The sequence below is a fragment of the Apostichopus japonicus genome, chromosome 9, assembly GCF_037975245.1.
Source record: "Apostichopus japonicus isolate 1M-3 chromosome 9, ASM3797524v1, whole genome shotgun sequence".
NCBI lineage: Eukaryota > Metazoa > Echinodermata > Holothuroidea > Aspidochirotida > Stichopodidae > Apostichopus > Apostichopus japonicus.
The window spans coordinates 5,586,699-5,604,688 of NC_092569.1; the positions used below are offsets into that span (position 1 = coordinate 5,586,699).

The window sequence follows — 17,990 nt, forward strand, 5'->3', positions numbered from 1 at the left end:
GAGAAAATTCTCTCCCTCTACCTGGATTTGAAAGCAGCTTCTCCCGCTGTATAGGCGATTGTCTTACCCGGACACTGACTGTGTGTACATACATTATATATAGACTACATGTGGTGGACTGCAACATGTGTAATTTATTGAGCTAGCATTGTTAACATTGTGATTTTTGAGCACAGCAGACTGACCACAAAATAAAAGGGTCCTTAATCCCATCCACCAATCATTCCTGAATAAGTATAATTTTCATTCCTGACCAGGTTTTTAGCCATACCATGAATTATATTTTAATTCATAACTTAAATTAATCAAATAAAACTGTTAGCAAACTACTTATCCACTAGAGAGCCTGTGTAAGAGAATGTGTAAAAGAAAGTTGGCCTGACTTTTCGATCCTAGCAGGATCTTGCTAGGATCCTGCTAGGATCGAAACGTCAGGCCAACTTACTTTTACACAACTTAAATTAATCAATTTAAAATGTCAATCGGTTTGTTATTATTCAAGCCAGAGTAGAATAGAATAGAACGAAAAATGAAGTGTTATGTTATATAGAACGTATGCAGTGTACAGATAGCATGTTAGAATAGATGCAGATAGCAAGGAAAACAAAAGGAAATAACGCTTACCTGGCTTGCCTTTGATTTTACCAGTCGGCGAATTCATATTTATCACCATTTTTAAGTCGCCCTGGAGACGGGCAGAAGGAGAAGTTGGTGAAACCTGACATAAAATAAGCATCATTTTCTCAGAAACTAAACTCTCCCACAGTACCATCTCTGTAAATCCACTCACTAATTCCATTATAAACAATTTTTTCCTCTATAGATAACATCTTTCACATGAATACCTGCCCAGTCAGTTTTTTAATCAAGATACTGCTAAGCAGCGAATATATCTCTTTCTCACGACAGCTCTATCAATCCTTTCCTAATCAGTTTCCCAGTTCTATATCCATGAAGGTATATATGATATATCATTAATTTCAGATATAAAGATTCTTTCTTTGACAGCAGGGATTATGTGAGATCTATAAATAAACATTTCCACTATATGGTCCAATTGTCTCACAACTGACATATTCCAGTATTTCTCTTATTATTTTAACCACTTTTTTTTTCACTCTCTCAGGCTCAAAACACTCTCTCGCACTTCTCGTGGAATATAAAACTGATAATTTGGAACTTTCGAGATACGTTTAATTCAAATCCTTCTAGAGGATGATCCTGGCTCCTGACTGGAGAGAGAAATATCTGTCTGACTGATACTTTCTCAAACATGAGACCACCGCACATATCAAGTAACAGCACATCATTGCAGTGTACCTTTCATTCTTCTTGTCTTTTTGCTTATTATTGTTATTGTTATAATTTTAATTTTTCTAATATTGAAAAGGATTGTTGGTTTGAAACAAGAATTATTCTGTTCAAAACATTGTAACTAATACTGACATTTGCAAAATCATGTAAATGAATATTTTGCCAGGTGTCAGTTGCAGTTTATTTTCGATCGAGTGACAGACCGGTCAATTTTATCCCACAGGAACCAGAAGAGTGTTCTGACCAGTAGTCAGATGCCACCAGAAAGTCAGCTTGGGATATTTATTAGATGCATAATACAGCAAGTAGCCCCAATAGACCTTTTAATATGGTCAAGTTAAAAAAAAAAAAAAAGCGTCATTTGAAATTTTGGCAACATTCAAAGTTTGCTTGATTTTGCCTCTTGAGACAAAGAATTGCAGCTCTATTGACCCACAAGCTACACACTGATCTTTTTGTGTGCTTTAACATATATTCGACCTCTCGCCTATGCAATGTATTTTAGCCAATGATTTTTCCCATTTGGCATTTCGTTCTCAAGAGCTACAGGACCAACCGGCCCGTGGGTAACCAAGACTTATTTGAACTCCTGTGCAGATTTTCCTCTGTGATATATTTTAGCTCTCAAATTCCCACCTGAATTTTAGTTTGCAAAATTCAATTGCTCACAGGTTCAGTGGGTAACACAGGCTCAAAATCCTCTGCAGCAAAGGCTGAATTAATATCAAACAATATTGTGTTAAACTGTGGAGCATGAAAGGATTTTAAGTCCTGAGCAGCCTGGCTGCATGATGCTGCAGCCCCCAAAACATCCTACTTTTGGCACGGTGCCTTATGAAATGCAAGAGGTGATGTACCACCTTCATGATATGGTCTCAAAAGGTCAATGACCTTCCCTTAAAGCTGCATTTTGTTTGCACTGGGTTGTAAGTTGATGCTTGGAGTCCACTCAGATCAAGTCCTTACTTACACAAAAATTTGTGGTTACAACCAAATAAGCTTATCAAAGATTATCTAAATTATGAAGCATTCTTTCCAATAAAGAGTACTCTCGTTTATGTTCTACAAATTTTAGCGTGCAGTCTCGATTTTTGCCATTGAAAACCCTTGCACATTAATATTTAATTTTACATCTGGTGCATTTTTAAGGTACATTATCTTTCCTTTCATAGGTAAGTATAGTATCACCACATTATAGCAAATTCAACACAAATGCAGATTTAAGGTTTACTTCTCCCATTTCGCTGATGCAGAGAATAGTGATAGAATACAAATGAAAGGAAAGCAAGCTAACCTTGGGTGGTGGACTATCATCATTTTTATATTTTCTAGGACGGCCTTTCTCTCTTTTGACAAGTTGTGGTTGAGTGGTGATGGTCTCAATTTTCCCTGTTGTCTTTTTGAGAGCTCCTTGTCTGGGAAAAGATCACAGCGTAAGTTTCCAACATAAAACATATCATGTCTGATCATTCTAAATCCATGTTTACTTTGCAATACTTGTTTTCATGAAATAAATGATTCCCCAATGATTGACTAACACATTTGAGGAAAGAAGACACTACATGCTGTTTTTAACAATGGTTAAATGGTGTGATATCATTTCCCTATTAACTCTATTATTATATTACTATTAATAGTCATGCACTTGTTCTTATCGAAAATATAAAATCTTCCAGACACACTTGTAGTATGAGTACAACAGCATGAGTATGAGCACAACTGCATGAGTATGACAGCACGAGTACGAGTACAACAGCATGAGTACGAATGCAACAACAGTATGAGTAAGAGTACAACAGCATGAGTTCAAATACAACAGTACGAGAACAACAGCATGAGTACAAGTACAACAGCATGTGTACGAGGACAACAGCATGAGTACAGGTACAAATACTACAACATGAGTATGAGGACGACAGCATGAGTACAAGTACAACAGCATCAGTACGAGGACAACAGCACGAGTACGAATAGAACAGCATGAGGATGAAAGCATGAGTATGAATACAACAGCATGAGTATGAATATAACATCATGTGTACAAATTCAAGTAAAATTGCCCTTGGCATGAGTACAACTATGAGTAAAATGCCATTATGTAATTTGCTACTATTCAGAATGCACGACAGAGTATGAGTACACACATCCATGATGGCAATTAGTCTGAGTACAGGTAACTATACACACTACTAGAATACAACCACCATGCTAACAGACTTACTACAAGTCTGCTTCCAGATAACACTACCACTAATACAACCTGGTCATTATATAACGTAGTCTGTAATAGTTATTTGCACACAAGTTTTGCTCTTCAAGGGCAGACTCACCAACCATACTTGAGGTTTATATGAAATAACACGATTAATGACCTAACATTCTACCATCACTCAATACCTTTCTCTTTCAAATAACACGTATAGCATTCATGTCGAATGATGTATTTCTTACTTCACGTTTCTCTTATAAACATCCTACAAAATATTAATTTCACAACTCTTTCTCCAACAACCCTTGTCTACCAGTTTATGATATATCTCTCATAGATCAGTTGTATGGCATATTTCTACTTTTATATATTTTCTCTACTTAACAACATCCTACGGCAACTCTGTATTTCTCTATCAACAACCTATGTATCATTCTACAATAATTCTCTATAACTTGATCTTCCAAACAACCATTACTTACTACCACAAATTTAACATTTCTCAATAAAACCAGTCTACAATTCTATCATAACTGTTTCTCTTTCAAACAAACCTACATAGCTTTATTGTGTAAACAAAGTATTTCTGTAATACACAATCTTTACAAAATTCATGAAATTACTGCATACTTCTCTCAATAATAAAAACCTAACACACTGTAGAAAATGTTTTTCTTCTTTTACAAACCTGTATAGTATTCTGGTATAAATCTGATTAACAATTTAAAATATGTTTTAATGATAACGGTATTCTTATCTTCATATCCTAAACTGTTTCATCTCCTTTAATCAGTCTCCTTTAATTGTTTACTCTATTCACTGGTCCAATTTAATTGTCTTTCCAGCTATCTGGTTTAAATGTGTCCTTAACCTGGTTTTATTTAACTCTGCCTTTGAAGAAGATCCTGCTAGGATTGAAAGATAAGCCATGTTCTAAAAGTTTTTTCTCTCTCTTTAAAACGAACCTGAACCTGTTACCTATGGTAACTCTATACTTCTCTTACCTGCATAGGCTTCTTCTTTAATTAACTGCATTATGGGCACTCTTATAAAGCAAACTAACATTCAATTTGCATACAACATCTATAGTATTTATGCGATGTTAAATATTTCTCTGGATTATACTTACTTGCTTGCGTATGCTCCGACACAGGACTGACTGCAAAACCGGCCCGATCTACAAAACTGGGTACTGGGTCCCTGGATACCACAGTATTCACATATACATTCTGCCTGCTTAGCGGCATGCTTGGCTTTAGTATGGAATTGGCCTGAGAAAGAGGAGAATTATGAGCAAAACAAAATCAAATCACTACCGTATCAACTAGGGCTGTGCCGTTTACACGTTTAAACGTGTAAACGAACGAAACATCGTTTAAACGTTTAATAAAACCTTATGAACGTTTAAACGAAACTATATCAACTGAAAATTAAATTATTGGCAAAAATCGCGTATTAATTCCCGTGTTTATTTTGTCTACTACGCGAAATAACAAAACAACTTACGATCAGTCGAATCATAACCCGCGAACGTAATCCTACTTTTGTCCCCCCCCCCCGATGTATCCGGCGATATGAATGGCTTAAACTTGAACACTGTTAATATCCTTTTGTGAAAACTTCCAGATTCGCGGCACAAGTGTACTTTATATCGAGCCGACAGCGGCGGCGCAGATAATCCAGTCAATGCATGTTCGATCGAAATGATTACAATCCCTGTCCATCACGTTGAACTCTCCGACCAGACAATACCGGGTCGAATACTCGACTTGGTAATAGTTGTTCAAATATATGATCAAAGGAAATGTATCGATTGGAGATCGTAAAATAAACTCTGAAAATCAGTAGAGAAATTACCAATTGTGTACAAAAAGTAAGTTGGTACACCTTTCAAATTTTACGAAAGATCAAGCAAAACACTTTCGAAAAATTCACGCGAAACTGGCAAATCGTGCTAAATGCAACTAATGTCATGTAAACAAGGCTCTAGTACACCCATTTATGAATAAACCGTAAGACCACATCTGGTGTTAAGCGGGGGGGGGGGAGAGAAAGTATTTTCTAGAATTTCCAAAAATACGGAAAAAATAATGTCCTACCACAGTTAAGTGTATAACAAATAGCCTAACCACCTCGTCTGTTACGGATCTCACGTAACTACAAAAACACAACCAATTGTATTTTGCGAACTTGACGTTTTCTACAAGAACATGGAAATAATGTTAAGCATTAGTTAATCATGCCGTGTGGCCTAAAACATATTTTATTACAAGGTTTTCTTTCATAAAGATGACCATAGCTTGATATCTTGTGCTGCGTGTATGAACTGTTCCTCGTGTATCATGGGGAATACTCTATGAAATGTTTCTTGGAAACGTGCCAAAAATGTTAACAAACAGGTGTTAGACAGGGGATGAGCGCGCAGTTGTTTGGCGAGGTACCTGGGCAAATTCTGAGCACATATACAGTTTCCTACAGTAGTATTTAAGTTAGGTTAAACCGTACTGCAGTTGTAAACTGATGTACGTTTAGTGCGCGCTATTCATTGTTAGGCATTCTAGAAACGGGGCTTTGCCGAACGTTTTTTGTTTCATAATATCGGAGGTTCTGTAAGTTTTTAAACTTTTTAAAGATTGTAACTTTTTAAACTTTTTTCAACTTTTTTAACTTTTTGTAACTTTTTAAAGATTGTAAAACAGATTAAATCTCTTTTAATTTTATAACATAATACAGCTACTATAACTTGTCATTTAAAATTTTTCATCAGCTTCGTGACAATTTAAATTCAAAAAGTTGTCAGTATTTTGCATCCTCAACTGCGAATTTTTTTATCGCCAGACACGCAAAAAATTCCTTTTCCTTTTCCGGGGTCTTCGCCCCACCAGGGCCCTAGGGCGGCTCCCTGGACCCCACGCCTTTATACTCGGCGTTTTCTCGTGATCTTCGCGAACGTTTAAACGTTTAAACGAACGAAAAATCGGCCGTTTAAACGTTTAGGTCTTTAAACGAAAACTCACAGCCCTAGTATCAACATTAACAAGGCATCATTTCCCTGGGAATGTGGACTCGGCGATACTTCATCGTTCCAATCATGTTCCTCTCATGTGCAAGGTTTGACGTGATCGAATAGTTTTGCAGCAAGTTCATACATTGATGAGGATTTTCATTCCCAAATGAATAGTAAAGGGATCTGAGTCAGTTACTCCAGTCAGCAAAATTACAAGAAAGTGATTCTGACATGACCTTAAAATACAGTGACTTGTTAGAAACATGTCGCAGATAAGTAATAACGATAAAGGCCACATGTGAATGGACATAAGGAAACATGAAGTTCTTTTTATACAAAAGTTAGTGATCTTTGAAGAGTGAAAACAACAAACATGCAAATGTGTAAATAAGAAACAAAAGTTAGGTACGATAATTTGATAATTAGGTTAACTTTAAAGTGTAGCTATTATTTTGGTTTTTGTACAGTTACTCCGCAAAAGTAACCCTTCTCTGTTAGGCGATTTTGACCCTGCTGTCTAATCACTGCTTGGGATTTGCAATGGAAATAGAGCTGTGAATAAAGATCCAATTCATACCAGCATCTTATCACCAACACGCAAATCCAATGTGAACAGGGTGTAAATTACATGATAAATTAGATTCTGCTTTTCTATATCACAAAACAAAATATGGAGGAACCATGTTTCATTTACAAAAAGGTTTCTACGAAAAAATTATTTGGGATCTATTGAAGAAAAAAACTTGTTGTTGTATATATTCCATTTTGAAATAGGTCCATGTTTGGAGACATCTGTTATAGAAAAAAAAATGAGGAGGAAGTCTCAATACAAAGGACTTGATTGATAAAATTAACTTGACATTCATATTGTATTCCTCCTAGCTAAGTTGTGTGTGCCCCTCCCTGTCCAATGACGGTATACCTTTCACACCTAGAGACTTTTCCTTTTTGTCATCGGCAGCTCTCTGTCCATCAGCGGTGTCGTTTGGAGGAGAAGACGGTAAAGGTGTGGAAGGTGTAACTGTTGTGATGTCTGCTGCCTCTTTACTCCCTGTTGCTTCATCTGCTTCTGATATCAGTTCCAAGACACCAAACTCATTCATCTGAAACTGGAGTGATTATACAGAAGCTTTTAATGAACACTGGCTACAAACTTCTTTATTCATTTTGAAAGATGAGTTAAGGTACAAAATTAATTTTGATATGTTGTAGACCACTGAAATACACAGCTATCAGTCCAGGTTGTATTTGGATATCACTTTTAATCTGTGGGAAATTAACATCTAAACAACTGAGGTTCATCAATTATAGTGACTGGACTACTTAGTTTACTTTTTAGGTCAGTTCCACAGGTTCATATAAAACTCAATGGCTTTAAATGACATCTTTACAACCGACTTAAAGGGTCAACACGAATGATTGAAAGCAGTAACAGAATGCAAAACTGGGCTTGTTACATGATGGTGTCACATCCCACCAAGGTGCACCACTTCTGCAATAACCGACACTGTCACTTAGTCCGGCTATTTTATATTGTGAGTACATTTTCATATTTTTGTACATTTTTTTGGAACGTTTTCATATCTATGTTTATTATCTTATGTCTTATATGTTGTTTACAATTTTTAATGTTTTAAGCTCTTGTTATCAACCAATTTCCATTGTATTTTTATATGATTGGCTGAATAAATATCTATCTATTTGTCTGGGTCCTTAATAGTCACACAGGACTTTCTTTTGACTTCCTTTTCCCTCTCTGCAGCCATGTTAGATGCACAAAACATAAATTATTAAATTATTAAATTCCTTTATTACCAGAGTATTGCTCCTCACTGAGAGATTCAACTGTCTAGTTTGTAGGATTACAACTGTTACAAAATGTTCTAAAAGAAACTTAAACAAAGATCAAAAGTTTGGTGGCAATACTGACTACTATCAACCCTTGCCAGAATTACAACGTTTGCGTCGTACCTTCATGGAGCTTCCTGGAAGTGAAGCAATCCCATTCTGCCATTCCATCATCTCATTCAAATCAGAATCAGCAGATGTTCCCTCTTGGGTGGGACCATTCTTAATAGGGGCATCTCCCCCACCTCCTCCTCCTCCTCCTGCATTTGACGGTGCAGGTTTCTCAAGGCCTTCTTCTTCAACTTTCTTCGGTCCGTCCCCGCTTCCATCCTGTGGCTTCTTGATCTCTGCAGGCTCACCTTTTGCTTTTGTAACAATGATAATAAAATACACTTTGAGATACAAACACTGATCGTGTAGATGGCATGTGTCAGAGATGATGAGCGCAGATAGGTCCTCTGAGTAAATAACCACATACAGTAATGTAGACATGGGAGTTCAACTACAACATCACCGTTATCAGTAACATGCTATCTAACGGTCAGTCAGGCTCAAACCGTCATCCAGCACATTGATGTCAACCTTCTCTGCAACATTACATTGCCAATATGAGACTCATGTATGCAAATTACCTGGAGGATCAGATCCTCCAGGACAGTCATTTGATTGAGACCAATACACAGTATACTGATATACCCTACTTTAATTTAAAGGGTGTGAAGACTCGCGCAAAAAGAAACGTCTAATGCCGGTAATTTGACCTAGTTTCGAATGAGGTGTAACAGAAGTGTTAAACACCACCATCGATCCCAGAAAATACACACACAGCTTGCTACCGTCGGTAATTAGACACTAGTGTACAGTCAGTACAGCTGCGGTCAATACCCACAGCACAGTATACAAACGATACAGCGATGGACATCTCAGGTCCAGCTAAAGATAACAAGGTATCACGTTTCATTACTGTCTGCATTTTGTAGCGACACGAACAAAACGTCACTTGCAAGCAACAGAAAGTTAACTTTTTCAGATGGCCGCACGCAGTTTGGGGCGAGTCTTCAATGCCTTTAAGGATCAGATCTTCCAGGACAGTCATTTTAATTGAGACTAACACACAGTATACTGATATACCGTCCTTTAATTTATATAGTCACATCTGGAATACCGAGAGCAGGCTACAGGCGTTTCACAAAGCTGTACTGTATGCATTTGCGCCATCCAAAATTGCATGTTCATTTTGGCATCTCTGAATAATTACTTTTGAGCCACACACAACTCGCAATTTGTGATCGAGGCTTGACTGTCAGTTGTTTCAACTTTTAATGTGTGATTTTGTTCTTTCTTTGAAAGAGATGCAAAGTTTTGGGAGAAAACGTACCTGACTTGGAATAATGTCTATTGCTGGGGCCTGAACCACGACCAGTAGAGATGGATCTTGGTACAGTATAAATTAGTTAATTGGATTATGGTTGTGCTTATAGCGCAAACCATGTAACAAGCTGTGAAGAATTTTCTAACCTGGTTCTTCCTGTGTTTTCTTTCCATCCTCTGGTCCCTGCGTCTTCTCCTCTGGCTGATGGCCATTGATTGTCGTCGCTATCAAGGAGGAGGGGGAGGAGGAGGAGAAGGAGGAGGCAGCTTCCTCGCTCATCATCATCATCAATTCAGGCTGTAGGTTAACAAAGGAACCAAAGATACCTATTATAACACACAATAAAATCTGATGATCCAACTGACCAGAGAGAGGCAGCAAGCACTTTTTTTGAGGTTTAAGGTTTGAGATAATCTGTTCAAGTGAAGACTTTATGCAACCACTCTGTACTTTGTGCTTGCTGACAGACAGACAGACATACCTTGTAAGACACATCCAAGATTTAGTGTCTCAATGCTACGTTAAGACTCTATGAATGTGAAGATCTGTTCATTTGATGATGTCTCATTTAAAAGAAGGGAAACTTACACTTTTCATGATCAGTCCAACAATGCAAGCATCTATGAAAAGACCACAGGAAGTACCCGAGTCCAGCATGGACACAAGTTGTTCTGATTTTCGTAGCTAAGCTGTACAGTACAGCATAGGAACCAAACTTTGTCACCTTATTCAGGAGTTATGGGAGTATGTCACCTTCACTCATTCCTCTTTTCAACACAATGTTCATATTTGTGAATCAAAATCAATTTTAGATTCATGCTCTCCGTCAGAAGAAACCCTTGTGACCGTTACTGTATTGAATGTGGCAATTTGGCAAACACTGTTTAAATTACTGAACATGTATTGTACTGCTCTGACTCATTGCAGAGCTTTACAAAGTCAGAAGCAATGGCTGGAAAGATAAACCTGTCAAGCTAGTGCTCATACGTTGCATGTACACACTAAACAATCTAAGAGTCTGTAAAAACTGAGACAAAACCAACAAAACCAAAACAGTCCTCATCCATCACTGATGCCAGAGCTTTAATTAACCTGAAACACTGCCTTTGCCTAGCCAATCTCAATGTAACAATATTTTAACATGAGATTCTGTTAAAACTATGAAAATTGTACAAAGACAAAAATTCCAAACACTTAACAAATCAAGTTTAATCCAAGCAAATGAAAGGAAATTTGTCTAATTACATATATACAAAATCAGAAAATTTTTCAAGAGTCATAAGAAAAAAAAATACAAAGCTTGGTATGACATCACCAGTAACAACATGTATTGTGGCAAGTCTTAAAGGTAGTCTGTGTATAGGCCCCGCTATAATCGCTAGAAGTTTTCAGAAAAGTACTTTCCTGGAGGTCTTTACTCTCCAAATCGTTCTCAGAAATGTTTAAGGAACACACAAGATGACTGAATGTCCCAGTGAGGAAAATTTCCTTGAAGGTTGTAATAAAAACAGTTTAAACATTTTGACCAACGGAGACCATATTTGAATATCTAGCATATTTCGGGCTAATACAGCATATCTTTAAGTCTAGTGCTTGAAGTGTTGCTTTACGGGACTCAAAAAATTTATTTCCAGACATTTACCGACTCATTCATCCAAGGCTACAGTAGGAACTGACTCTCATGGTTACTTTCTTTTTGCACTGAGTTACAGTACATTGGTACTGTGAAACTAATAACTGGGGTATTCAGTGATATGGTATGTTTAGTGTAAAGAAAAGAATTCTTGCCTTCAATGGTTAAAATGGCAGAACTTGCTTCTTTTTCCATACCTATACTTTTGTCAACATTTAACAAACAGGATCATTCATGGCAAACAGGAAGTAAGATCCTGATCAAAATTGAATTCAGAAATAAAGTGTTACAACTAGGGCTCTTTACCAAGGTAATTTTATATATTTGAAAACTGAAAGAGACACAAAAACCCAGAAATATTAAGTTCAGCTGGTAAAGAAACAAAATGATGTATTGGTAGTATTTACTTTCATGCAGATACTGTCAATAAATGCAAAGACTTTGGTAAAATGTTTGTATAAAGTTTGATGGAACACACCTTTCTTTGTAACAATTATTAAGCCACATATATTGCACATCATCTCAGCGAGGAAAATACTTTTGATGGCAGTAAAATGCTTGTTGTAGAACTAAGGGCATGTGTGACCATTATTTGACTTTCTAGCATATTTCTAGCATATGTTCTTTGACCTTCATTTGACCTTTGACCCTGACCCATTTGACCTTCAATCACATCTCCTGGAGGCACATTCCCATCATACATCGGAGAGCAGAACGATGCAGCAAGAAACAGTAACTGATTTGCATATTACTCAAAAGCTTATAAACCAATTAACATATATAGTGATGATGTATCATATATTTTGTCAGCAAGCATTGTTATCAGGGTATTCAGATTTTGTTGACATTATCACAAGTCTTTCTTCTACTTGATATCATTGGAAGGATTTGGTTCTATCTCTCTCCAATCCCCTCTGCTTTTTTTGTGGCAGTTAACATATTGTTTGCACCAAATATGGACTAACAAGGAGTGGTTCGTATACGCCCTACAGTAATTACGGCCAACAACCGTTGAAATCAGTCCATTCCGTTAGAAAGTTCCAAAAAGCATTCATGATATCTTACAAGGATAACATTTGATCATACCCTGTTACGATGAAGTCATCAAGCAAACCACAACACAGTTTTGTATTCTAGTTAAAGATACTACATAGGCAGCAGTGCATTTTAAGTATTCAAGAACACAACTAAGTGGTAATTATAGTCTTCTGACTTTTCAAATTGATTTCAAACTTTTATCATCGTTTATTTCAATAAAAATTAAAAACATTACACTTATCTTTAAGTCTTTTTTTTTTAAAACAAATGTTAACAACTATCTTACATTGTAACAAACTATGTCTGCTAAGAACGAGCATAATGCAAGGAGATGGGAGGAAAGGAAATAACATCGCTATCCCACCTATGTCTTATATTTTTCACACAAATAAAGGGATAAACTGCTCAGAAATATTGCCAATCAACACAAATTTCGCAAACAGAATCTTAGCTGAGCTTCTGCAGCGTTGATCTGCTGTTGTAAGTGATTATTGTTGATAATAATGCGCATTATGGTAGTGTATCTTTACTTTTAATGTCTGGTTTCAAGGAATGACGCAAAGTATTTTGAAATTACATAATAAGTAATGTTCTTTTGATTTTGGAATTTGTGAACATTTCAAGTGAAAAAGATCAAATTCTTGATGGGGGCAGGGGGGACTGCCCTGACCTGGCATCACCCTCTGAACTAGAGCCAACTAGAGCCCTAAATATGCCCTCTCCCCCCTTTCCACCTGCCGTTACCACTAGCCAGAGCCACCACATTTGAGATAGACATTGAAACATATCATTAGAGCTTTTTTTGACCATGGATAGATAACATTTGCTATTCCTGTCATACTGTAGCTACAGTAGTCCTCAAGTTATAGTTCTATTAGGACTTCCACATTTTGACCTATATCTGCTCTATGACATCACAAAAAATGTTGCGTTCTTGTACTTTAAAAGGGAAGTCACATGTCTGGTAGAGATATGCCCAGGATACCATTCTTAACATAGCATGTTAGGCAGCACAAACAAATTAGTCACAAACTGTACACACATAGACACACCAACTGTATATATAGTAATTTACAAGGCTTTGTCCTCTCCTGGAAATACTCTTATGCACTTGCAAAGCAAAACAGTAAGACTGACATTTCATATAGTATTTTCTCTCAGGAAAGTTAAGGGAGAAACACATTACCTGCTAATCTTAGTAAGACTTCCTTCATAATAGTATGAATTCTCACAATTAACAGTGTACATACAGTGTCTTTGTGTACTGACAACCCATTATCATTGAAGGGCACAGTATCTGTTGTATTGTACTGTACATAAGTTAATATACACAAATTGCTACAGCTTTTACATTTACCCTAGTCTTGTTCTTGACAAAATGAGCCTATTAAACATTTCCTAGTTTGCTATGTGTCTGACCGACCTTTCTTTCTATAAATTGCTCAGTAACTAAAGCAATCAGAAAACAGGGCACTTGCCCCCTTCCTCACCCCCCCCCTCCCCAAGTATTTTATATTTTTGCCATCAAAATTTCTACTTCATGATAAAAGATAGACTATTTGAGAGAAAAAATGAAAAGGTCCAGATAATCATCTTTCCACTTTGGATATGTGGTTTTATACAGAGATAGATCTCAGAGTTAGTTATATTTTGGAAGGTTTGCTGACATAAAGCCACAAATTGACAGTCATGAGCTTAACTGCAGATGACCAGAAACTTACCTAATTGAGACTTCTGTAACCCTCCCGATACATTAAATTTTGAAAATCAAAATAAAACAAAACTGTTAGCAAAACTGCTTATCCACTAAAGTGCCTGAGTAAGAGAACGTGTAAAAGTATTAGGGCCTGAAGTTTCGATCCTAGCAGCTAGATCTTCTTCAGAGGATCTTCTTGTCATTCAGCCTCTGAAGAAGATCCTGCTAGGATCGAAACGTCAGGTCCTCTTACTTTTACACATTATAATTTTTGAAAGGAAGGCACAGTAAGTAATTTCTATATAAAATAATTCCTTTATACCGCATTGACGGTTCCATTTCTGTATTACTGTTAATCAAAACTTGGCATGTTTGACCGCTGCAGAGATTAATTTAGTGATTGTAAACAACCTTGCTTTCATAACTAATTATATTGAATATCTGTATGAAACACACTGCTCAAAAGGTAGGGAAAACCAATGCAAAGTTAGGCTATTAATTGAACTGCTTTACCGATTTACCTCAAAACCTTCAGGTTGACAATTCATTGAAGAATCAACATGTATATCAACTATTTTACCAGATATCTATGGGGCCTACAGGCATCATTATAATCAGTGAAATGAACACACTGCAGTTGAACATGTATGTCAATTTTTGTACACTTCAATTGGCAACATTTCAAAACACTATTGTTTAAAACAACCGCAGTTTATATATTTTGCATATTCATGTTGTAAACCATCATTGTATTACGAGAAAAAAAAACGGGAAAAGAAGGTACAAAAAGAAATATGGGACATATTGCGTTCAGACCAATTGTTCGTGCACACACGTACATCCCAACCAAACTGTAGTATGTACAAAACACATACAAATCAGAGAGTAATTCCCATCCAACAGTCAACATTATAGGTATACCATATAGAACCAAATTGATGAGCATCCAACATGGCAAAACGTCAGCAGCTGGACAAATCGACTCTGTGATGAGCAGTGAAATCACTGGATGCATTTATGTATGCAACAACTGGATAAGCAAAATGTGCATTTGTTAAATAGCACTTGGGTCTTTGAAACAAGAGTAGAACATGCATACTACATCATCATATACAGAAATGTACAACAAAACTGCCACACAAGCCTCCCCCTTTAATTCCCTGCCCCCCCCCACCCCCTCAACATACCCCAGTTACTATACATATAAACATGTAGGCCTACTGTACTCTAGCCTACAACAAGAATATTAAATAAACTCTTGTTATAGTTCATCAAGCAAATACATATATACCCTGTTGCAGGTGATTTCATACCTTCCCTATAGCTTTACTTATGCAGTTTTTATAAATCCTAGCTATTAGTAAATAGCTGTACTAAAACCACATTTTAAAGGTCATAGGGTATTCTCTACCATTGGGACTATTGTAGAAGTTTATATCGACTTCCTGATTTTTGGGAGGAAACCATCTTTAACGTTAGAACATGATCTAGTCAGCACGTATAATATAGGCTATAATATATGACAGTGTGCTACTGTATGTGTACCACAAGTATTGTTTGCTGAAGTATTAAAATAATAATAATAATAACTGTCAATGAAAGGCGACAACTAAAACAATCAAAACGTTATTTTGTAACAACATTCATATACACCCTCGTATCCCGTAAGTGAAGTTGAAATAATTGCATCTAGTTCTAATATGCTTGCGTTAACGTCTGCACATGAGAAACCCGTTGTAACCAATTTTTGAAGAAAACGTCGACTCGGAAACTCACTGTAATTGGCGAATTCTTTGTACCGCTGTTGTCTACGAAAAATAACTCTCTTCTTATCCATACACTAAAGCAATGGGTGCCTGCTTCTACGGTTTTACTGCCCAAAAGATTGCTTCATTTCGTAAAACTTTTTAATAATGCATACAACTTACAAGTATTCGCCTAAAAAAAGTCAACGGACACGGTACATACTGAGTGAACTATGATCAACAACGGTAAATAGGAAACTCGGAATTACATACAATCCAGCAGTACATAAGCCACGATACGTACAGTGTGTGATATATTAATAGTACGTATACCTAATTTAACTCTGTGGTACACACGAGTGAAAACTACCTACCGACAACGTAAGTAATGAAAAACACTTTTCGTAAGTAAATGGACATCCCAAACGGGTAGCAACTCGCCCTGACCCACAAAATGTGTCCTATTTTTGGGAGTAAAAGCAGCACCTATTCCAGCAGGTCTTCTGAAGGAGCCACGAGGGTTTGAAGTTTCCGGACAGAGAAAGAAGCAGGCTTGTCTGCAACTTTTCGACACGACGTAATGGTGAAAATCGTTACAAACTTCGGCGATTTTGCTTATCCAATTTCACGTTAAGCACGACAAATTTCACTACAAAGTGAAGAACAAATGCTATTCTTTCATCTTTTAGGCCTTAAAGTTAATTAAAGTGAATATTCAAGCAGAAACTTAAATAAAATGTCATTTTTCCTTACCTGAAATGCCCTTCGCCCAAACACACATGAACAGTGTTCAAGAAAGATATGGCGCCTCATTAGAATAACAAATAAGGCCAGGCCGGTCAACTGTTGTGGCTGTTCTACAATTGACAACCTCCCTCCGGAAATTGTTTATCACTGATATCCATCATACACGTTCAAGTTACTAAATGATTTCGGCAGGACCAAAAAGGCTAAAAAATGGGGGGAACATATTAGATGATAGAAAATTTAACTGTTAAAATATTTCACATATTTACTCACTATCATGAATGAAGAAAAAGTGGGATTTCATTTTCTTTTGCGGTTAGCATATTTCTGCACCAGTTTCTCGACGGTTTTATGAGTTAAGCATTAACGTAGTGCAAGTCCTCGGTGTACATGCATACAGATCACGACCATGTTCACCGGCATTTACGTGCCTTTATTATAGAATTTGTGAACAACGCGGGGTCTTTGTTGTAAACTCGAAGGTTCTTATTCCATGTAAGAGTCATACCATACCTTTCAAAATTAAATTCTTATTAATTAAATAAACAAGATAAGTCGAAAAAGGAGAATAAACCTGCCTAACCTCGTAGAAATTTGAATGTTAAAGAAAAGCGCGAGTAGTTTGCTCCATTTTTTCCCGACCAACTCCACTTCCCCAACCCCATCCAAACAAACACACACCTTCGTTCAATATTTGCTTATTGAACGTATAACGTCATAAGAAAAAAAAAACAGAAATGATTTCTTTGCCCGGTCGTCAATTTTTTACCGGGCAATGTTGTGTCGTAATTGATCCTTCCGCACGGGCCACGGCGTGGTAAAAAGATTCCGGCATATGCTTTACAATTAGATGGGACACCAGAGCTATACGAATTACGTAAGGGCCGGTTTACTCCAGCAAGACCATTCCACTTAGAATGGGGTGGCGACAAGGGAGGGCCAAGAGAAGCGGGCAATGATGAGACAAAAAGCAGTTCTATCAGCGCCTGTTAATTGTAACATAGTACAGACCATACATATGCGTCGGTTATGCGGGGGCATATAACTTGGCTAAGCTGACTTCTATTACGCAAGTTAAATAAAACATACCGCAGAAACGATTAGTATAGGACTATGCCTAAATCAGAGCGAAGCGGGTGGGGGGGGGGGGGAGGGTGGGGTTATCCTGTTCCCAATTTTTCTCCTCTTGACGTACGATTTGGTAGAAGGGGTGGTGGTGGTGCATAAACTGCAATTATCTTTCCCCTTAATGATCCCCATACAACTTACGGCAGTTAAATGACTGAATAGGCCTAACCTATATATTGCTAAAAACGATGTTATCCTGCAGACACTGTATTTGCCACGTACGTTATTTACGTAACTGGTTCTCATCGTAATA

At 37.0% G+C, this 17,990-nt stretch overlaps 1 protein-coding gene across 9 annotated transcripts in view; it reads right to left on the bottom strand.

The window, feature by feature from the left end:
• LOC139973484 (lethal(3)malignant brain tumor-like protein 4) overlaps positions 1–17,990 on the bottom strand; it is an 82,442-nt gene that overhangs the window by 21,886 nt on the left and 42,566 nt on the right. For 3 of the 9 annotated variants that reach the window (XM_071980208.1, XM_071980207.1, XM_071980211.1), the window contains 6 exons: positions 9,897–10,047; positions 8,502–8,743; positions 7,453–7,639; positions 4,653–4,794; positions 2,609–2,729; positions 625–718 (listed from right to left, as the gene is read on the bottom strand). In XM_071980208.1, the coding sequence (XP_071836309.1) occupies positions 625–718; positions 2,609–2,729; positions 4,653–4,794; positions 7,453–7,639; positions 8,502–8,743; positions 9,897–10,047 (937 nt within the window). Of the gene's footprint in view, positions 1–624; positions 719–2,608; positions 2,730–4,652; positions 4,795–7,452; positions 7,640–8,501; positions 8,744–9,896; positions 10,048–15,893; positions 16,117–16,236; positions 16,487–16,615; positions 16,769–17,990 lie in introns of those variants that run through there. The other 6 variants (XM_071980205.1, XM_071980206.1, XM_071980209.1 and 3 more) reach the window with 5 other exon arrangements.